The sequence below is a fragment of the Pseudorca crassidens genome, chromosome 16 (genome assembly GCF_039906515.1).
Source record: "Pseudorca crassidens isolate mPseCra1 chromosome 16, mPseCra1.hap1, whole genome shotgun sequence".
NCBI lineage: Eukaryota > Metazoa > Chordata > Mammalia > Artiodactyla > Delphinidae > Pseudorca > Pseudorca crassidens.
The window spans coordinates 80,382,260-80,405,021 of NC_090311.1; the positions used below are offsets into that span (position 1 = coordinate 80,382,260).

Here is a 22,762-nt window from a genome sequence, read left to right on the forward strand (position 1 = left end):
TAAGGTCATGGCAAAACCATGCCAGTTAAGACTGTAAAACATTTCTGATCATTAGGTAGAATTAAAAATAGCACATATGGAGCCAGTTCAATATTGTCTTTGAACTCTGCTAGTGTATTTGATGAAAAGTTTATTACCATTCAACTGAATTTTGTATAAATGAGTCACTAGATTGTTTTTAAGTTACTTAGTTCATCAAAACTTTACCTGACATCTTAGATCAAAGACATGGCTTCTAATTCTTAAAATAGTATAATCTAAAATCGACTGAAAATTAGAATCACAGAAGATACCTTTTTGGTTTAAAAAATATACAGATATTCTAATGAGCAATTCCCCTCACCCCCACAGACACACAAAAACAGAGATGCCCAAATACCTTTCATGAGCTTGGCAAACGGCTCAGGGCAGGTGGAAGGAATGGGCAAAGTGAGCTTATTGACTGCCACCCCGTAGGCCACAGCAAGACCGTCAATGCCACGATAGGGGACCTCTCCCGTGAGCAGTTCCCACAGCACCACTCCATAGCTGGAAAGCAGAGTTTTCATAAAGTTAAACGGGGTCTTTTCCTCATGACACAGTTGGCGGGAGAAACGTATCAGAGCCTTCATCCAGCCCCTAACGAGAACCTTCTCTTCCAACAAAGCCCATATGGACCCTTATCCCAACACGAGGGGCGGGTTCTTCCAGTTAACATTCCAGACACGTGCAAATACACTCCTTCCCGAAATCGGTTATGCCTTCATTACAGGAAATGAAACTACTCAACGGATAGGAAAGCTTAGGAGCAGTACACGGTTGAATTAAACAGGGTCCAGAAGCAGGACACACTTGAAGAGCAATGTGGTTGTTCCGACATCTGTCTTTCTATCTCAATTTTTCCACACCTATTGAGGATCTTCAGGACACTGAAGATTCCAGCCCCATATGACTCACCACAGGACTGAAATCGAATCATGCTACTTTTTTTTTTTTTAAGATTTTTTTGATGTGGACCATTTTTAAAGTCTTTATTGAGTTTGTTACAGTATTGCTTCTGTTTTATGTTTTGGTTTTTTGGCCTCGAGGCATGTGGGAATCTTAGCTCCACAACCAGGGATCGAACCCGCACCTCCTGCATTGGAAGGCCGAGTCTTAACCACTGGACCGCCAGGGAAGTCCCATGCTAACTGTTTTAAAATAGGTTTTTGAAATTGTTTCTTTCTGCCCCTCCCTTTCTATTTAGGAGATGTGTTACTAATGTTTCCACCTAATGCCTAATAGTAATGGACAAAGAAATCCTGTGGGTTTTCCTGAGCCTGCTGGGAGGACATAACAGGTCTTCTTTGAAATGGAGGAAGGTGAAGTGAAAGGAGAATAAACAAAGAACAACTGCAGCTGCCATGCTCTCCAAAGCATCAGCAGATGCGATGCAGGTTCACTGCTGCTTCAGTTTAAGGGCAAATGCGATCACACACAAGAACGAGAAAACACACAGTATAAAAGGATCTCTAAGTGAACTTTTAAAATGAAGCTAGAAGACCAAATTTCAGTATATGCCTATACTAGACAGTCTCAGACACCCCAGTTCAAGGCAATACAGAGGAGCACAGAAAAAAGCCTTGTACATCATATACATTTATTCTCTTCTACAAAACCAGTCAGAACCTTGGCTTTCCTTTATCTTCTTCAAAACACAAAGTGCACTCCAATTATCTTTTGACGTAAAACATCGGCCACTCCTGACACTCACTTGACTTTAAATTAAAACACATAAGCATATAAGGAACAGTTATATTTGCTTTATTTTTAAGTTCTGTTAACATAACTAGTATGGTCCTTTTTACTTTTCTGATCTTTTAAAACTTCATTCGCTTTAAGTTAAAAAAAGAGCTTGAAATTTAAAGAAGTAACTTAATTCTCATTTCATATGCCTAAGGAAAGGCAAAACAGCTCAGAATAACCCCAAAAAACCCACATCATTTAAATTTGCTTTGGAACTGATTTCTGAGTCTCATTTGATTATCTCCCGATCTTAAGAGATGTGGGGATTCACAGCATCACAGATACAATAAGCCCTCTGTGAAGAAGACCTGGCCTGCAACAGGCGTCTCTGGAGCCCAGGTGGTCACCCTGGCCATCATCACTTCATTTTCAGACCTCTCCACTAGTGCCCAGTGGACTCTGCACTACATACTGAAAACATTCAGAAAAGGAAGGCAGAAACAACAGAACGTGCCCTGAATTCAAAGGGGCCTCAGGGATCCTCCCGCTGATGTTCCACGGCCCTAAAAGCAGGGGCGCTTCCATCCCGAGGTCCCTGAGCCCAGGGCTCCCTCTCCAGCAGGGGGCGCAGCAGGGCATCACTGAAAGACAACTGGACCTAGAAGCGGCACACCTGAGGCTGAGCTGTGGGACCACTACTACCTGTTGCCTATGTCTCCACTCACACGGCCCTGAAGCCGATCTTGAATCATTGATAAAGTATCAGCGACATTTCCTCTGCCATCTCAAAAGCACTGCTTTATGTTCTGTTAAAAAAGGAATACATAATGCAGAACCTGTAAATTATATAATGCTATAACTATTAGCAATTAAGGTGCAACCAGGATTTTTCAAAGGCTACCTGCTTAGTATCTTGAAAATTATCTATGGTATGGTGCATTAGCGAGACACATTCTTAATTTCAAGAGTAAGTCAACTGAACTCATAGATCAACAAAACTCATCTCAGTGCAGGGGACAAAAATTATTAGAATAACTGAAAACTGAATAAATTCAAAGAAGCTTTCTTGCTATTCTCCTTAGCAAATAACAAAATTAAAACCAACAATAACAACATAACTTTGCCTCTTGGAAGTTTCAGAGAATGAATAATTCAGGATAGGTCATTTTTCCAGAGAGAGGTATTCTGGTAAAAGCCAATGTGAAAAAGAAGGGAGCTATTCTGATGGGACAATTTTTAAAGTGTAATGCATATTTTTCTGCTCTCTGAAACTGGGTGGGATATAGTATAAAAAGCCCTCTCCTGGGGACTTCCCTGGTGGCGCAGTGGTTAAGAATCCGCCTGCCAATGCAGGGCACATGGGTTCGAGCCCTGGTCCGGGAAGATCCCACATGCCACAGAGCAACTAAGCCCGCGTGCCCCAGCTACTAAGCCTGAGCTCTAGAGCCCATGAGCCATAACTACTGAAGCCCATATGCCTAGAGCCCGTGCTCCCCAACAAGAGAAGCCACCACAATGAGAAGCCCACGCACCACAACGAAGAGTAGCCCCCGCTTGCCGCAACTAGAGAGCGCCTGTGTGCAGCAACGAAGACCCAACGCAGCCAATAATAAATAAATAAATTTATTAAAAAAAAAAAAAAAGCCCTCTTCTGAGCATACAAGTAGCCTAATGATTAAGGGCTGTGGTAGCAGGAACATGGCTCTTAGGCCAGGGACCAGAGTCTGCTACTCACTCACTAGTTTTACAACCCTGAGGAAATTTCTAAACCTCTCAGTGCCTTGGGTATGTACTCTGTGAAACTGGGGTAATCACGGGAGACATTGCAAAAGTTCAATGATAGCATCTATCAAAGTTACCTCGTAGGGTAGTAACTGGTAAGGAGGAAGTGGGGCGAGAGAGGATGATCACTAAATACACCAGTATATATAGCAGCCCCCAGCACCACAGACCAGAGCCATGCTTCTTGAATGCAATTATTTCTATGGGAATATTATGAAGGAGGTTCTAAAGCAAAGGTCTGTGCAGTTCAGAGGGACAGCCTTCCCTGCCTTCTGCATCCTGACATCTAGGACTCTGCTGGGCTTTAATATATGCATGCGTTCTGAAGATGTGTGTGGACGTTGGCTCCACAACCAGGTGGTTCTGGAAGCCAGCAGATTCCAGTCCTTTTCATAGCGTTTCATGCTTTCGTTTGCTCCTAGCGCCCACTCTGTTCTCAGCGGCCTTTTTTTTTTTTTTTTACCAGCTTGGCACCCCTCTCCCCTCTTCTGCTTAGATGCTTCTACTGAAAATCAGATAACCGAGCTCATATAATTGAGAAATAGAAATGAACAGATTTTGAGGGAAGGCCTCTCTCCATGAGTGTCTGGACTTCAAGACCCATATTCTGGCTGATTTTAGAAATCTGTTTTTTCTTACTTTTGATTCTATGTTTACAGCAGGTGAGGTCGCTCTAAAGCATTTATATAGATTGTACAGCGTTCGTATAGCTTATAGTTACAGAGTTTATTTTAAAAGGCACACATAGTAAAATGGTTACAGTCTTAATTATTCCAAATGTAAAACTGATTTATATTTTATTAGTTTTCAGAGTCTTGATGTATAATTTCTTAAAATAATCACCTATTTGACTGAAGTATTTTGGCATTACGTGGTCAGAAAATTATTGTGATTAAGTCAAGGAAAACACATGGAATATTTTATAAAGACACATGTGGCTCAGTCTCCACCAGCAGAGTGTAAGTCATTAAGTCAGGGGTGAGGCACAAGCTTCTGTGTTTTTCAAAACGGCCCTAAGACACTATAGAACCCCTGGCACAGGTGAAAAATTTCTTAACAGTCATAAGCAGAACAATTAAATTAGAAGCCTGTATTTATACACTGCTGGTGGGAACGAGAACTGGTGGAAAACAGTCTGGCAGTTCCTCAAATGATTAACCATATAATTACCATGCGGCCCAGCAATTTCACTCCCAGGTGGAAACCCAAGAGAAATGAAAACTCATGTCCTCACAAAAACTTCTTCATAAATGTTCAGAGCAGCATTATTCAGAATTAGCCAAAATGTGGAAACAACCCACGTGCCATCGACTGATAAACGAATAAGCAAAATGTGGTATCATCCACCCAATGGAATATTATTCCGCAATAAATAAGAATGAAATTCTGATACGTTCTATGACATGAACCTTGAAAATACGCTAATTGAAAAGCCAGTGGCAGAGGACCGCATATTATTTGATTCCATTTATAGGAAATGTCCAGAATAAGCAAATCTAAAGATACAAAATGTAGATTAGTGCTTGCCTTGGCTGGGAGGGATGGAGTGTTGGGGTGATGGCCAAGGGGTACATGGTTTCTTCTTTGGATTATGAAAATGTCCTAAACTGACTGTGCTGATGAAGGTAAAGGCCATGGAATTGTAGAGTTTAAATGGGTGAACTGTATGATGTGTGAACTGTATCTCAATAAAGCCGTTAAAAAAACAACAGAAAAATCCTGGAACTTTAATACTAGTCACACAGCATTTTATGAGCATTAAATGAAGGCAAGTAAGCTCCTGGTGCATTGTAACTATAAACAGAGTGACTTTTCTCTGTTGTTCTGGTAGGGATGGTGTCTTTACCCCCTGATGAGACACAGCCGAATGGAAAATCCAGCTAACCTGGGATTCCATTTTGGTTCAGTTCTCCATCCTCAAACCAGAAGCTTTAATCTTTAGATAATGCAAGCCATAAAATGAAGGAGGTTATCTAAATTTTTTTCTCAAACTCCTTCCATGCTAATATTCTGTCTGTGAGTCATGAGGAATCAAAATTTTTGCTTAAAGTGAAATTTATGTTTATTTACCAACAGGCCTTACAAAACAGCATTACTGTTTACTCAAGTTATGACCAGTTTTAATCAAACCTCAGATTTAACAAGTTTCTCTTACCAAAGGGAAGTCATAGGACAATCAAAATCTCAAGTTACCCATTCTGTTGTGATTACAACAATCTTGATCCAAACCACAAAACCTTCTTCAAAAAGGCCCATACGGATCTTCCTCAACTTACAATGGGGTTACGTCTGGATAAATCCTTCGTAAGTTGAAAATATCATAAGCTGAAAACGCATTTGATGCACCTAAACTACTTGAACCCTTAGCCTGGTCTTTCTTAAAAGTGCTCAGAACACTTACATTAGCCTACAGTTGGGCAAAATCATCTAACACAAAGCCTATTTTATAATAAAGTGCTGAATATCTCATGGAATTGATTGCATACAATACCAAAAGTGAAAAACAGAATGGCTGTCTGGGTCCAAAATGGTTTTAAGTGTATCAGTTGTTTCCCCTCGTGATGGCGGGGCTGACCGGGAGCTGCAGCTCAGTGCCTCTGCCCAGCCTCACGAGAGAGGACTGGACCACGTATCACTAGCCTGGGAAAGATCCCAGTGCCCAATCCCAAGCACGGTTTCTAGAGAATGCACATTGCTTCTGTGCCATTGTAACATCAAAAAAACCTGTTAAGTCAACCCACTGCAGACTGGGGACTATCTGTATGGTTATGCTCAGAATTACTGAATATCTGGGGACTCATGTAAAGGATGCGTAGCAACCAGCTTCTGCAGACACCTGCCAAAACAAAATGTGTGGTGCTTACTCACCTCCAGATGTCACTTCCCTTGGAGAACAAAGAGGACTTGATGACTTCCGGGGCCATCCAGGCATAGGTGCCTGCTGCGCTCATCCTGGTGGTCCTGTGCCACTCTCTCGCTAACCCAAAATCTGTAATCTTCAACGTCTTATTGCAGACGTCATCATGCTCTATCTTCTCCAGCAGCAATACTGAAGAAGAAAATCAAAGGTGCAATACTTTCATATTTTTATAATTTTTCAGTTACAATTCTTCTTTGGCTTTTAAAACACAATCTTCACTGCAGTTGGCAGAGTACTGAGAACGAACCTACATTTTACCATTTTATCTTACTTACATCTTGTTTTTCATAACCTTTAGTGGGTCGTTTGTGCCTAAAGTTACAAGTTTAAAAAAAATCCACAGGGCCCCCCTGGTGGCGCAGTGGTTGAGAGTCCGCCTGCCGATGCAGGGGACGTGGGTTCGTGCCCCGGTCCGGGAAGATCCCACATGCCGCGGAGCGGCTGGGCCCGTGAGCCACGGCCGCTGAGCCTGCACGTCTGGAGCCTGTGCTCCGCAACGGGAGAGGCCACAATAGTGAGAGGCCCGCGTACCGCAAAAAAAAAAATCCACAGACACAGTACAGCTTTAGCACTCTTTATGAGAAATTAAATGATTTCTAGGGGCAATAAACATTTACTGAGATATCACAGGTAGAATCAGAAGTCTGTGAAAGTTTACCTGATAGGAAGAAAATATTTACATTGTTTTTCTTCCAAGAAATTAGGTCCTGATCTAAATGCAGTCTTTTCTACTGAATGCTTCCGAGAGTACTGCAAATAGATGGCATATTACCATAAATCATTATTATTGAAGATTATCTTATGTTAAATTGCTTATAGATATGTTAACTCATGAAGGTATTTTATGAGATATGATTGCTTTACCAAAGATTGAAATGCAGCAAAAAGTTAAAACTTCAGAGAAACATTATCCAGTTGCTGGTTTCCCCAGCCCCCAGCCTCCTGACAAAATACAGAACGCCCAAGAGCAGCTTTCAGGAACCGAGCTGATGCCGGGACTGCCCTGAGCTCTCTGTGCAGCAGGAGCTAAAACAACGGAGCTTCCCATCACTGCCCACCTGCACCCGCCTGCCCCGCCCTTCCCGGGGCCTTGGGTTCCTCTCTCCACTGGTTGACTTCTCTGCCTATAACGAAGCAGAAATGTCTCCCCGGTTTTCCATGAGGCTCTAATGCAGCTCCATATCCACGCTACTCCTTCCCATTTGCTACAGAAGGAATGGTTTAAACCTACTGTTTTTTTCTAACTTATCTCCTCACTCCTTCCTTAAAACCCAGCCTTCCAACCTGCAGCGCAGTTGTTCTAGTTCAACCGAATGCCCCGCAGATGGCCCGTCTCCACTTCCCTGCCACCATGTGACTTCTGGCTTCACTGTCCCAAACCTGAATTCCAATCGTTCTCACTGGACTGGGTGCTGTCCCTCTCTCCTCTCTCGCCCACATGCCACCCCGAGCAGATTCATCTTCCTATAGTGTCGTGGCATCCTTTTATTTTTTTAAACCTCTCATGAATAAACTACCGATACATGTCACAACAGGGATGAATCTGAAAACCATTCCGCTAAGAGAAAGAAGCCACACATGAAAGGTTATGTACTATGATCCCGTATGACATCCTGGAAGAGGGACAGAAATCAGACCAGCGGTTTCTGGAGGCTGAGGGGAAAGGTCTGACGGCAGCGCTACACGGGAGAGTTTTTCCGGGTGATGCGAATTCTCTCTTGGTGGTGGTGGTTACAGGATTATATGCATTTGTCAAAGCTCATCAAACTGAACGCCCTCGGGGGGGGGTGAATTTTTATATAAATTATACCTCAATAAACCTGCATTAAAAAAAAAATTCCATGGTTCCCCATAACTCAGGGAGAAGGTTCACACACTCCAAAACCTGGGCAATCACAGCCCCTAGATTCGCACAGCAACCTACACTTCAAACTACGCCCCGTGCCTCTACGGACAAGCTTGCTCTGCTGAAGGCAGGCCGGCTGCTCATCCAGCCCAAACGATACCTGCTCAGCGACACCTTACAAATACCCCCAAGCCGGGAACCATCACCTCCTCCACCCTCCCGTGAGCTCTGTGTTTCTGTGACAGTTCTACGAGGCACCAGGTACCAGACTGTGTGCTTTCATCAGACTCCTCCACTGCTGTTAGCTCTGAGACAGTGAGTATGTTAAGTGTGAAACAGGGGGCGTACAAGTGAGGGAGAGAGAGTGTGTGTGTGTAGGCGGTGAGATGGCAGGGAGAGGAAGACAATGGTGAGAGAGGCGTGCAATTCACGCTCACCCACGCGCACCCACTCTGTGTCGCGTCTGATTCAGCGCAGGTGCTTAGTGTTTGCAGGTGAAATTAACAAAATGGGCCCATTCTTATGTCTGTCCTTTGCCCATGCCACTTCCTACCTAATAGAAGTAAGAACCAAGTCCTAAGAGTCACCAGCCATCGTCAGTATCCACTATATTCCTTGTACTTCACAAGTGCGATTTCATTCAAGCCTCACAAAAATCCCAAGAGACAGGTCTTCATTATCAGAGGATAGATAATTCGTACTGAAAAAAATTCAGCAACACTGAATCCAATTGAACAGTAATCCAAACTTCAGTTAACAGAATATATGTCTATGGGGCGGGGGAGAGTTGTTATTCGGGTTTCACCTTGAAAAATAACATAAAAATCAGTTTATTTTATTCTTTATTTAACAACATTTTTGTCATCGTTGCAACTATGCACTAACTCTTAGAAGGACAAAAACGAACAAGTGTGGGAGGTTTCTTAGACTAAATTATCCAGACAAAATTGGAGACTAGCATAAGACACTTCATGTTTGATCTGTGGAATGTGATCTTAAGGGGGACCACTTGCCCAAATGTTATAGGAATAATGAGCGTTGACTGAGCACATTCTGTCTGTCAGGTACACTTACAGGTATTTTAATCAGATAATCCCCACCACAGTGCTATAGGTGGATATTATTAATCATCTGTACTTGACAGATGAGGAAACTGAGACACAGAGATGTTGAGTAATCCATCCAAGGTCACGCAGCTGAGGCGCAGTGCCACTCAAGCAGTCTGACCCCTGGGTCCGTGGTCCTAACTACTGCCTGCATTGCTCAGGTGACAGTTTTATCAATTTTTCACAAGCGATTTCTTTATCCTTTGGAAAGCTCTCTGTATGCAGCTGCCCATGCTCTTCCTTTCTGATTTCCTGCCACTGGATATCTGATCTAAGTGGAGGCGCTGTGGCATAGTGATGGAAGCATGCACTCCAGGGCCAGACTGCTCGGTTTGGACTCTGTGCTTCTGCTTCCTTGCCTGTCATGGGAATTATGACAGGACATACATCATAACGTTGTAGAGAGGAGGAAATGAATACATGTAAAGTGCTCAGAACAAGGTCTGAGATGCAGTAAGCATTTTGTAAGGATGACACATACGTATACCTACACACACCCTTTATTGATGGGTTTGAAAGTGTGTTTAGCAAACCTTCAAAATCACTTTCACGGATGTCAGGAAATCCTATCACTTTGCAAGGCCTGAAATTTCACTTTGCAATAGATTCACATTCGTATCATCAATTTAGACAGTCACAGAAGTCACAGAGTTAATGCAACTGGAGAGAACCAACAGGAGACAGCTAAGTGGGGACTTCTTATAAGTCGCCAATACTGAATAAATACTGCTGTGTTGTGATATTCCTTTCCCCAAGCGATCTTCTAACTGTAAGACTTGGAGAGCAAGCACCTCCTTCTATCCCCCAATCACCTAACGCAGCATCTTCTACATCAAATGGCCAATGGAATAGTTTCTATTAATAATTATCACCAGTTCTAAGAAGATTATTGCCTACCATTTATTAATCCTCTTCTATGTAGAGCTGTTTCCACTCACATAATATCTCATTGGATCCTCATGCCATTCTATGAAATGGAAATTACAGTCTCCAGTTCACAGTTCAGAAATGTTATCCCAGATCATACGGCTACAATACAGGGCCACGCTTCAGATCCCACCTGCATGACTATCTTTCCAGTCTTCGTGCTACATATAAAGCTACCAGTTATGAAAAGGGGGCAGAACAACCAGAAATTTCATTTTGTTAATTTTTGAATTTTCCTTCCTTCCATTCAGTTTAAGGAATATTTATTTCTCAGTCCTGATGCCTCATGAATATCGAGAAAAATAAATATTTAATCCTTTAAAACCCTATATACTTAAGCCACAGAAACAAAAAATAACAGATAGATTAGCTACTTCATCAGCTGTATTACATTTTTCCCCCTTATAATACATACTAATTTCACTTTTAAACAATGATATCCTTACCACCAAAAAAGACTCCAAATTAATGATCAAGATGGCTTGCAGTTCTATAAAACTTTGTTTTCCAAGACACTTTCACATACATGATCTCCTCCTTCTGAAAAACACCCAAATTAGGAAGGCATGAGGAAGCACTGATTAAAATGGGCATTAAAACCACGCTGTGTCCCCAGGCCCCAAGTAAGGCCTGGCAGCCCTTAAGGAACAAAAAGCTCAGAAAGGCAATTCTAAAATAAATACAAACGGAACTCCCAGCGAGAACTAAAAGCTAAATATTTTAAATTGATCGCATTTCTCAAGCAATGCCGCGGCAGAATGCGGTATTAGCAGCCTTTGCGTCGTGGTCTTTAAAACACCTGCCCTCACCCGGAGTCCAAAGTTTCCACGGGAGCTTTCAACTAACAGAAAACAAGTTAAAATAACACTCTGAACGTCAAAAGTTTAGAGTTCCATGAAAGGCCCATTGTTCTGGATTCTATTTCAGAGGTGTTCAGCAGAATTCCTCAAATTCCTTATCTTTGGGGCAAAGTGACCGAAACCAGAAATAGCCAGTGTCCTGACAGGTCACGTGACCGGGCACCTGGCCAGGTTTCAGCCGAGGACAGGCTGGCAGTGCTTCCGCCTCCTGACCTCACCAGGAAGAGGACCTCCGGGAATGACCATGCTCAGAGGGGCACATCCACCTTCTGGGCCACAGAAATGGTCAATTCTCCTCAGCGACCTAGCGACCAGTGTTTCAGCCCCCGGCTTGTGCCACGTCCGTAAAGATTTTTGACCCCCGTCAGCCCCATTCTGTAACAATCAGCCTCTACAGCTTGTGTTCTGTCTACTTATTCAACCATGAGGCACTCGATTTTTCCGGTTCCTTTGAAGTTTCACTGTGGAATTTTCCGAATTATAGTATATAATGTATATTTTAAAAAGCAATTACAATGTGTCCATTCTATTTCCTCAACATTTATGGGAGTGCTGGTCCAAATTCCACTTGAGTCAAATAGGTTCATTTTAATTAACCTTTAACTAGGAATATGTTATCAAAAAAAAAAAAGGTTATAAGAAAGAAATCAGTTGAGAAAAGCAACAATGTGAAAGAGTATACTAACAAAACACCTGTGTCTCAGTCTAAGACAGGAAGGTTACCCTGTGAATTTCAACTCTGAAAACAATCAACCATTCATTTACAGGGAAAAAAAATGATAACTTTCTAAGTGTACCAAATAGCACCGATTTTCCTCACATTTCTTCCGTCTGTTCCCGCACCTACACCACTCATCTGCTCACCAGTCTCTGGAGGCCTTCATCCTGATCTTCAAGTCCCTTCTCAACCTCGGTCTCCATGATCTTTTCAGCTCTTCCTGGACTCTCCGAAAAAAACCCTACACTCTACGATTCTGTGTATTAAAAGCCACTTCTAAGAAACACAGCATTGTGTCAGTGTCTCTGAGCTCCTGGTGCCTGCTGCATGGACTGCCTTCCCCTTGCATCCTCCGCAAAACCATACCTGGCCTCATTTCCCACGGAAGCAACCAGGCACCAGCCCTGGATTCGCTGCACTGCAGCACTAACTGTGAGACTGCCTTCAAGTCCATTGGCCTTTGGAATCTCATTTTCTCCTTCTAGTAAAAACAAAACAAAACAAACAACAGAAAACAAAATGTGCAGCTTTGTCACTGTCTCCCTGTTCCAATATTACATGAGCCTGTAGATATCAACACCATGTCCCCCTGGGTGCCTTCCTCATAACCTCACTAGAAGTTCTCTGCATTTCTAACGCACTTAAACCTGTGCCACTCCCATCACTACACTTAAACACTGCCTTATCTCACTTGTGGGTCTCACCTCTCTAACTAAATTGTAAGCAACTGGAGGAAAGAATTTGCACCCGATTAATATTTGTTTAATATTGGTTTATTTCTACTGCACAGCATCTACCTTTTGGTTTTTTTTTTGCTTTTTTTTTTTGCGGTACGCAGGCCTCTCACTGTTGTGGCCTCTCCTGTTGCGGAGCACAGGCTCCGGACGCGGAGGCTCAGCGGCCATGGCTCATGGGCCCAGCCACTCCGCGGCATGTGGGATCTTCCCGGACCGGGGCACGAACCCACATCCCCTGCATCGGCAGGCGGGCTCTCAACCACTGCACCACCAGGGAAGCCCCATCTACCATTTTTATACACTCAATAAATAGTTGTTACATGAGTGAGTGACTACTGGAAGGAGAAGAATGAGCAGGAAGAAGATGAATTAGTATAAGCCTTTCCATGTCAAGTCAGCTACTGATTATAGAAAACCGACTCACCTGTGCCCTCAACAGTGCAGACTGTTTTAGAAATAATGACAACAAAGCAGTTATTTGGATATTGATCCATCAGCAGTGACTGACACAGCTGATCATTCTTCCCTGAATCACATCCTTCTCTGGCTCCCCAGCATCACAACATTCCCCCGTTTTCACTCCTTTTCTAGTTGCTCCTTCTTCTGGTTCCTTCCTGTCTCCGGGGCCTCTAATTGATGGTGACCCTCCAGGACTCAGTCCCTGACCTCTGGTCTTTCCTATGAGCACTCAGTCCCCAGATAATCTCAGCCAATCTCAGGGCTTTCACGCCACAGACATGCTGCCAACTCCCAAGTGATCGCCTCCACCCTGGTTCTCCGTCTGTTCTCAAAACTGCAGCCGTGTGATCTGCTACAATGGCACTCAGAGCCTGGGCCTCAGCCCAAACCTCTCCAGTGGCTGACGAGACCCTGCGTGGTCTGACCCCCTTCTGACTCCCTGGTGCCCTGTGACCCCCTTTCATGATTCTCCTGTCACACCGGCCTCCTGCTCTGGGGAGCAATTTCCGTTCCCTCTACGAAGGTTTGTCTCCCCAGAGGACCCACTTTCCCACTTCTTCAGGTGTTGCTTCCTTTTCTGGAAGGCCTTCCTTAGCCATACACTCTAAGCCGTCAACGCCTCACCCCAACATTTTCACCCTCCTTTCAACTTTTAGTTTTTCTACTGAGCACTTACCACCCTCCACCATACTGCATCTTTCACCATTTACGCTTTAATGTCCACGTTGCCCGCTGGCATGTAAATTCCACGAGGGGAGGAATTTGCTTCTGCTTTGCTCACCACTGACCACCCAGAGCCTGGAGCGTCCCTGGCACGTAGTACACGGTCACCAAATAACTGTGATGTGAATGAATGAGTCAGCTCGCTAAACACAAGGAGAGAGACTTCTGCAAAGTCCAGAGAGACGCGGCCAGCTAAAACACAGCTTCACGTTGCTCTTAACACCAAAAGCAAACGCCGCGGTACAAACCTTTTCATGGACACACACAACACACAGTTTTAATGAGAAAACTTCCTACATTTCATTGCGTGAAAATCTAGCTCTCTATTTCTGTCAGCGGAGTATTTTCAATATTTTGTCAAGGTATGGAACAAAGTAAACTGATGAGGGAGGAATCTTCCATAACATGCTCCATTAACATATTAGTAAACGGAAAGTAATGTAGTTGATGTTAGAGTCAGTATCTGCAGAAAACCTGAAACAAAATAACTCCTGAAAGTCAATTAAGCCAACAATCACTCAAACATCCTATATACAATCAAGATACTTCCCCCAAACGGCAAGTGATTTGCTCTTTTTCAAAGAGCGTAAAAAAATGTCCTAGTAGTGAACTCTGGTAGTGAAACAGTTACAACTGGTAACTCAGTACCTCCTGCCTTCTCCCTGACCCTCAATTTATCAACCCAAGTTACAAGTAGACCTGCCAAAGCGTGCAGATGGCAGTACTCCCTAAAGGAACAAAGCTCAGGCCTGTTTCCTTGTGCCACTGGCTGGCCTGGATCAAGTGAGCCAGATGAACTAAAAGACCCTCACACCCAACCAAGATGAACAGATGCGTGACCACGTGGCACTATATTTTGCAGAATGAATAATAATAAAGTCCTTGGGTTACAAAGAATTGTAGAAAACTTTCAGGTACCAAGGAGTTCACACACACACAAATCAGGAAACATTTAAAGCCCTCAGAGAGCTTCCAAACCATATGTAAAAATGAGTATAGTCCCCAGCTTACATTTAGGTTGCATCTTACAGTTTATTAAATACTTTGACAAATACCAGGGGTCAGCAAACTATATCTTATGGGCCAAATAGGAGACTTAAAGAGTTGCAAAAGAGACTAGATGGTCTGCAAAGCAATCATATTTATCATTTATCATCTGGACCTGCAGGGGAAAGTGTGGTGATGCCAGGCATATACTCTCTCACTGATCCTCACATCACCCTATTCAGAAAGTCGGGGCCCATGAGCCCATGGCTGGAGAGTAGTAGAGTCAGAGCCCAAATCTTAGATGCCACAATAGCACCATTTGTCCCCCCAGGTCAGTGGGACAAATGCTTGGATAATCCTTTCCCCAGAGACACAAGCCCCGAATAAGCCACCCGTACCCTCACTTAGTGCCTACTGTGACCCAGCCATCCAATGCCACCAGACAGTTCACTGGATGTGGGATACAGTGTGTGGCCATGGTGGAATTTCTATACCAACCCAGAGAACCATGAGAACAGACCCACACATCTGGTCCCTTGGACAGCAGCTTCCAAACTTGGCTCTGCACCTGAATCACCCAAAAGCTTTTTAAAAAAATATCTTGCTGCATCCCAAGCTCAGGATGGATTGATGGAAGCACAGGGTGAGGTTTGTATTAAAGCAACTTAGTAAAACGTTAATGGTAGAATCTAGGTGGTGAGTACACAAGTGTTTACTTAAAAGCTCCTTCAACTCTGTATAGTCCAAGATTTTGAAAATAAAATGTTAGAAAAAAATTCATTGCTTGTTCCCAACTAAGGCAACCAAATCAGAATATCCGAAAGTGAGACAGAGACTTTTATTTTTAGAAGTTTATGGGGAGCTTCTGATGCTACATTAGGTGTGGGAGCAACTACTCTGGAGTACCATTCTCCATCAGCAGAACGGGCCATCTGGCCTAGGGGTTCTCAAAGTATGGTCCTGGGACCCGGAGCAGCCCTAAGGTGGCGACAGATTAAATGCAGAAGCAGATGTGAATGTTCATCTGTCTTCCTTTACGTCATCAAAGTGAGCTTCAAAAGAGTAAAGCAATGCCACTCTCCTCACTAAATTTGTTTTGGAAAATAAGGGTTTCCCCCTACATTAACATGTAACGGATCTATCGTTACTTTTATATTAAATACCTTTAGATTTATCATTTTAAATTTCTAATATGGTAAATATCAATAGCTAGAACCCACATCAACAAAAGCTCTTTGGGGTTCTGAGAACAAGCATCTGAGAACTGGTAACCAAGTTCTGGGATTAGAGGCCCTGGATTCAATTCTCTGACAAGTGGAGTGACCCTGATCAAGTCAATTAATCCCTGGCCTCATTTTCTTCATCTGTAAAATGGGGATACTTAAAGTACCTACCTCAAAAGGTCGCTGTGAGGAATAAATGAGGATAAAGTTTGGACAATACCCAGCATCTAGTAAGCATTAAACAAATGTCAGCCATTGTTTCTGTTACTACTATTATTTACTTAAAGATAAAGCAATACTTGAAGAAGATGAATTTTTTAAAATAACTAAATTCATACTGATTCAGAGTCAGTTGTACAAATTTGTTTCAGTCTCCAAAATAAAACCAGCACAGTTGGCCCAGCCTCACCAGGAACCCTTCTTCTGGCCCCTAAAACTCCTTCATTCCACCTTTTGGGAGCCCTTCAAGTACCACAGAGGGTTTGGAGACAGTCACACTGAAATTCGGAGTTAATAGTAAATCTGGTCATTATCTTCTAACTCTGGTGCCCTAAATTCGTTCATTAAACAAACAGTGATTATAAAAACTAGGCTCTGGTCATAAATGAGAAATAATTTATGCCAAACCAATGTCCAAGTATTTTATTTTCTATTTCTGCCCTGATAACCTATGATAGATACAGTCATAAAGCAAAGTATCCCAAGCTTATATGTTTTTCTTTGTAGATGTTTGTCTTAGAGCAGATCAGAGCACTTTCCTCCTCAGAACTGTCAATGGCTCGCTTTTGCTGTGAGACACTCCACACCTCTCAGTGTGGCATTCAAGGCCATGTTGTCTGGCCACTTGTTAAACGCCTGTCTCCTTCCCAACAAAAGCCCGTCTTGCTTTCTTTCTAGCCACACCTGACTCCTAACTGTCCCCTAAAAAAGCCACCTACTTTCATGCGGAATCTACCCAATTGCCTAGGAAGGGATAAAAAAATATTAAACAGATTTTCCCTGCAGTATCAGCAGTCAAGACTTTCAGGCTCAAGGAGGTTGTATCACTTGCCCAAGGTCACACAGCTTGTAGAGGAAGACACCAATATTCAAACCCAGGTCTGACTTCAAAGCCAAGGCTCCTTCCGGTGCTGCTCTATTCTGGAAAAGTTCAACCCTCACAGGCTAGCGTGGGAAAGCAGGAATTACAGACGGCCTTCTGAAATGATGGAGATTTCCCCTCTCCTCTTTCCATTCCCATACTTTAATGCACTTGACAGTGACTACAAAGTGATCAGAGATGCACAGTGAAAGTGAGCATAACCCAGCACTAAATTATTGCCCCTCCTTTCAACTATAAGAAATAAAAAGTGGACTATTTATTTTTTAATATGCAAGCATAAAAATGGTAGGGGAAGATGCGGTGACCTGCTCTGCTTGCTCTTCTTTCAAGAATACATCTTTAGCCAATTCTGTTTCACAAGCTGATTAGCTCTCTGTCACCACTGCGCTCTCTGGACTGATCTCCCTGGACCCTTGGAATAGGAAGAGGCTGTGGTATGAAGCTGCACAGACAGGAGAAGGGAGAAGACGCATTTCTCTTAACTGATAGTAGCGTAATTAATAGCTCCTCCGGATCACTCTTAGGAGCTTTTTAAGCACCTTATCTGGAGATCACGTTGGCTATAATTTTCTCAAATAGCTCCTTTATTAACACTGTCCTAATGAGAGAAGCTAAAACAGAATTTAGATTCCTTTTGTAGTTTGTTCTAGCAAAAGCTCTAAACTGCATTTCATAATAAGTATAACTATGTCTATTATAGACTGTAGATGTCCTTGTAGATAATTATATAGATAATAATTACTCTCAGAGGGCTAAAAAAAAAATCGGGATAAAAAGATGCTTAATCACAAATAAAAAGTACACAAATAAGCAGCTACCAAAGTCTCTGGCTCAGTTTGTCATGGAACGTTTATTTTCTGCTTTAAAAAAAAAAAAAAGGTAGAACACAGTAAGCAACATTAGTAAGAAAGGAACCATAAATCATGCCATGCAATTTTCTTTCAGTCCTGAACTACACCAGAATAAACAAAACACTTAGGACTAAATTCTAATAATTCAAACCCCCTCAGCAATTCACATACTGTACCATTTTCTTTTCACTCCGTCCTGGTAACTTCCCTGAAAACCACTTCCATTGCTACCGCCCTCAGTCAAGTCAGTGTCTTCTCTGGCCTGGAGAACCTCCCCAGCCTTCACTCAGGCCAATTACTAGTTCATTCACCAGAGCGGCCAGGGTAATCTTGGAGACACAGACATCATCCTTCTGCCCTTCGCTCTCCACCCGTCACCATGCTTTCTTTTCTCTACAGCACTTCCTGATATTTTCATGACTGCCATCCAGCTTCCCTATCAGACTAAGCCCTGTGCTGGAGGGGACACTGTTTGCCATCTGCTTTGCCACTTGTGTCCCGGGGCCCAGAAGTGCCTGGTACAGGGTGGGCCCTCAAAATCTGTTGAATAAATGAGTTCCAGCTCATGATGATTTTTCTCTGCTCTGAGTGCATATAAAACTGGCCCTTTTCACAGTAACTCAAGGTTGCTCTGTCTGGCTCTCTAGTTGTGATATACAGATTTAGCAAAGCGTTTTCTATTTACTTTGCATCTGGGAGTGACAGGGCCTAGCATATTTAAACGGCATAAATGATGCTTAAAACTTGCTAATGTGGCTCAACTTTCAATCTTTTGCTGTTAGAGAAGGGACAAAGTTGTTTGTACCATCACAAGATCAGCTTTTATTTCAACATAAACACTGTCTCAGACTATATGACAGAAAAAAAAAGACCAACGAGAAAAGATAAAAGAAAACATATTGAGAGCCATATCTTACTTTGATAACTTTAAACATTTGCTTTAAACAATAATTTCTACTAGCTCGGGTCCAAGTAGTCCTATACTGGCTCTTTGTTACAGGAGTAGACTAAAGAATAAAACTAAAATTCAATATTGATTTTTAAAACCTTGTTTACATTATCATTAACTCACTACCACCATTAGCAAATAACCAATGAAGTCAAACAAAATACACTGTAATAGAGTCTCGGCTGTACTCAAACAGTCTGAACAAGAAGTTATGGCTTCAGGTCTTCCCTGGTGGCACCGTGGTTAATAATCCACCTGCCAATGCAGGGGACACGGGTTCGAGACCTGGTCTGGGAAGATCCCACATGCCGCAGAGCATCTAAGCCCGTGTGCCACAACTACTGAGCCTGCGCTCTAGAGCCCGCGAGCCACAACTATTGAGCCCGCTGTGCCACAACTACTGAAGCCCGCACGCCTAGAGCCTGTGCTCCACAACAAGAGAAGCCACCACAATCAGAAGCCCGCGCACCACAACGAAGAGTGGCTCTTGCCCGCTGTAACTAGAGAAAGCCCGCGCGCAGCAACGAAGACCCGACGCCAAAACTAACTAAACAAATTAATTAATTTTAAAAAATTAAAATAAAAGAAGTTATGGCTTCATATATCATAAGAGGGTCCCAAAGTATCTGCATTTATTCACTGAATAAATAACGCCAGATCCAAGATAAGGCAATGTCTAGATGCTGTGATCTGCACCTTTTAGGCCCCATTCAAAATGCTATGTTGTAGAAATCAAAAAACTATAAAAGTGGTCATATCGTAACAAACATTTGGCTAGGGGAGTGACCTAGCCAATTAAGTCTTTTTAAAAAGTACGATACTTCAAGTGCAAAGGCAACCCTGCCTGACAATTACAGAAATTAAAATGCTCCAGGAAGTTTGGCAACTTATTCTGAGGGTGAAAAGTCTTTCGAAAACGAAGTTGCAGCATATAATCACCTTCAGATTACATAATATCTCCCAGAGACACAGTAGTCTACTCGTTCCGCCCTACAAGTTTTTCTGGTGTCAATAAAAACTATTTAACCACGTTATTATTCCAGGGTCATATTATTTCTTTTCACTATTTAACAGTATTAGTCCTTTTAAAGTTTTTCACTTCTACGTTGGAACATGGATTAATCTAGCCTCCTTATGCTTTTACAAACACTAGCAAACTTGCTCTTCTTTGTGAACAGGTCACATGGACCTCAAGCATTACTATGAAACAGCCTAAGCATAATGCAAAAGTAATAGTTACAGACCCTTTAATTCTTCCATCTAAGGACGAGTCCAACCCAAAGAGTTTGCCTGTGTTGGTGATTTTTTTTGTTTTTGTTTTGGCTGCGCCCCAGGTCATGTGGGATCTTAGTTCCTGGACCAGGACCAGGGATTGAACCCGTGCCCCCTGCAGTGGAAGCTTGGAGTCTTAACCACTACACCACCAGAGAAGTCCCTGTGTTGGTGATTCGATGTCCTGAAACAGAGTAGGTCTGTAAAAGGCCGGGTTCCATGTCTATCACAGAACTGTGGCAACTGCGAACAACCAGAGCAAGCGGAATGCTCCTGCTGTCCTTAAAATACCCGGTTCTACAGCAAGCTTCCGGCAGACAAAGGCTCACAGGACTTCACTGGGGAGAGAGGCTTATGGGATCCATGGGCAGGACACTCAGAATGTGAAGTGATCTGCAATACTGAAGAACAAACTTTAAGCAGCTAACGCTATTATATCTTTTATACGATGAAACTTAATAGGATTTGCGTTTAGTTCATTTGTCAGTTCCTTACTGACATCTGGAAAATGCACCCTGATTTATAAACAAAGTGAATGATACAGGCCAGGTCTTCAGGATTTCAAGTACCTGCACAAGGACAATGAACTTGCTCTGAAATCCACCCCAAAGTGCATGATGGCACAAATGGTGTTTCTGGGTCTGAAGACTATTCACCAACACTCAAGCCACCGAACCAATAATGAAAACCTACTTCATGGGCAGAGACATTTGAATGAAAACTCTTTGTTAACGTCAAAGGACACGAAGCCATATTTAAAGCGGGAAAGGAGAGACCTCAACACAGTGCTTGTTAAGCTGAAGCGAAGGGCAGTTTGATGTAGGCCACTAGGCAAGACGGGGGGCCATGGGTTCCCGAGGACGGCCTCGGTTTGCAAAGTTCTATGCAAATGAACCACTTATTGTACCCAAAGGCCAAACAGCACCGTGAGGTTTCCAGAAAGCCCCGATATTTTACAACTGTGTCTTCGGCAAGCAAGTCTGATCTGCCTTTCTAAAAAAGGCACCTGAAAGAAACCCGGCAAGGTAAGTGTATCACCTGCCCCAAAGCAGGTAACCAGGGTCCAGAGGGCCCTCTGAGCCCCGGAAGGCCGGCTTAGGAGGGGCTGCCGGCGTCGGGAGGCCGAGCCCCGCCTCCTTCCCCCGAGCACCTGGCCCCGCGGAGCCCGCCCAGCGCCCGCACCGAGGTGGGCTGCGCTGGGCGCGGTTGCGTCCTCCGCTCCCCCTCCACTCCCCCCACCCCACCCGCCCTTACTTACTGTTGCTGGACTTGAGGTCCCGGTGCAGGATGGGCACGACGGCCTCCTCGTGCAGGTAGAGCATGCCCCGCGCGATCTGCACCGCCCAGTTGACCAGCACGTGCGGGGGGATGCGGCGCGCGCGGCGCGGCCCGGGCGCGCGGGGGTCCGGGGCGGCGTTGGCGGCGGCCAGCGCGCGGTTGAGCGCTCCGCCGCGGGCGAACTCGAGCACCAGGCAGAGGTGCGGCTGCCGCAGGCACACGCCGCGCAGCTCGATGATATTGGGGTGCCGCAGCATGGCGAAGAGCCGGGCCTCGCGCCGCACGCTCTCGGCCGCCGCCGCTGCGTCCTGGTCCGGGTCCCGGCGCGCCGCCTTCACCGCCACCTCCTGGCCCTGCCAGGTGGCGCGGTACACCTGCCCAAAGCCCCCAGCGCCGATGAGCTCCTGGAGCTCCAGCCTCTCGAAGTCGACGTGCACAGGCGAGCCGGGCCGCGGCGGCGGCGGCCGGGCGGGCGGCGGCGCGGGGCGGGTGGCCGGGCGGCACGGCGCCACGTAGTTGGCGGGGAAGATGCCGAGGCGCCGCTGCACCTGGCCGGCCCACCAGCCCTCGTCGCCCGACACGGCGGCGTCCTGGGACAGCACCTCCACCAGCTGGCCGCGTCGCAGGCTCAGCTCGTCCTCGCCGCGCGCCTCGTAGTCGTACAGCGCGGCCCACAGCCCTGCTCCCGCCGAGGCCGAGGCCGAGCCCGAGCCGCCGGAGGAGGCGGACGACGACGACGCGGAGCCGGCGGGGGCGCCCGGCGCCGGCGACCCCGGCCTGTCAGCCGCGACCTCGGCACCCGGCAAGGCCATGGAGGGCGACGGCGAGGGCGAGGGCCGAGCGCGGGGCGGCGGGCTCAGCCCCGGGGGCGGCCGGGGACGCGCATCGTCCGGCAGGGTCACCGCCTGCGCCCGGGAAGGCAGGGAGGAGGAGTCGGGGCTCGGGGACGGCGGGTGTTCACGGGCCCACTACCCGGAGGCCACGGCTTCAGCCCCCGTTCCTCCTCGGATGCCTCTGCTGCTGCAGCGGTCCCAGCGACCGCCGGAGCTGTCGCTCCATGGTGGCGCGCTGGGCCTACGGACGGCCTGCAGTACGCTCGGCCTAGCCGCCGCCTGAGCCCGCCCCCAGGGTCCGCCCCGGCCCCGCCCCCTGGGCCAGACACAGTCTGCGCCCGTCCCCTCCGGGTCCGCTCCGCCTCGCCCCTCCCCCTGGGCCCGCCCGTCCCCTGGGCCCGCCCGCCCCCTGGGCCAGACACCGCCTGCGCTCGCCCCCTCTGGGCCCGCCCCGCATCGCCCCTCCCCCAGGGGCCGCCCCGCCT

At 45.3% G+C, this 22,762-nt stretch overlaps 1 protein-coding gene and 1 long non-coding RNA gene across 7 annotated transcripts in view; one reads left to right on the top strand and one right to left on the bottom strand.

The window, feature by feature from the left end:
* The window catches only part of MAP3K21 (mitogen-activated protein kinase kinase kinase 21), a 72,908-nt gene extending 50,340 nt beyond the window's left edge, over window positions 1-22,568 (bottom strand). For all 6 annotated transcript variants that reach the window (XR_010936048.1, XM_067711078.1, XM_067711077.1 and 3 more), the window contains exons 1-3: window positions 21,425-22,568; window positions 6,355-6,535; window positions 380-528 (exon numbers count right to left, since the gene is read on the bottom strand). Coding sequence is in view for 5 of the 6 variants with exons in the window: in XM_067711078.1 (XP_067567179.1) it covers window positions 380-528; window positions 6,355-6,535; window positions 21,425-22,256 (1,162 nt within the window). In the remaining variant the exon portion in view is untranslated. The remainder of the gene's footprint in view (window positions 1-379; window positions 529-6,354; window positions 6,536-21,424) is intronic.
* The window catches only part of LOC137209416 (uncharacterized), a 426,966-nt gene that overhangs the window by 114,050 nt on the left and 290,154 nt on the right, over window positions 1-22,762 (top strand). The window lies entirely within an intron of this gene.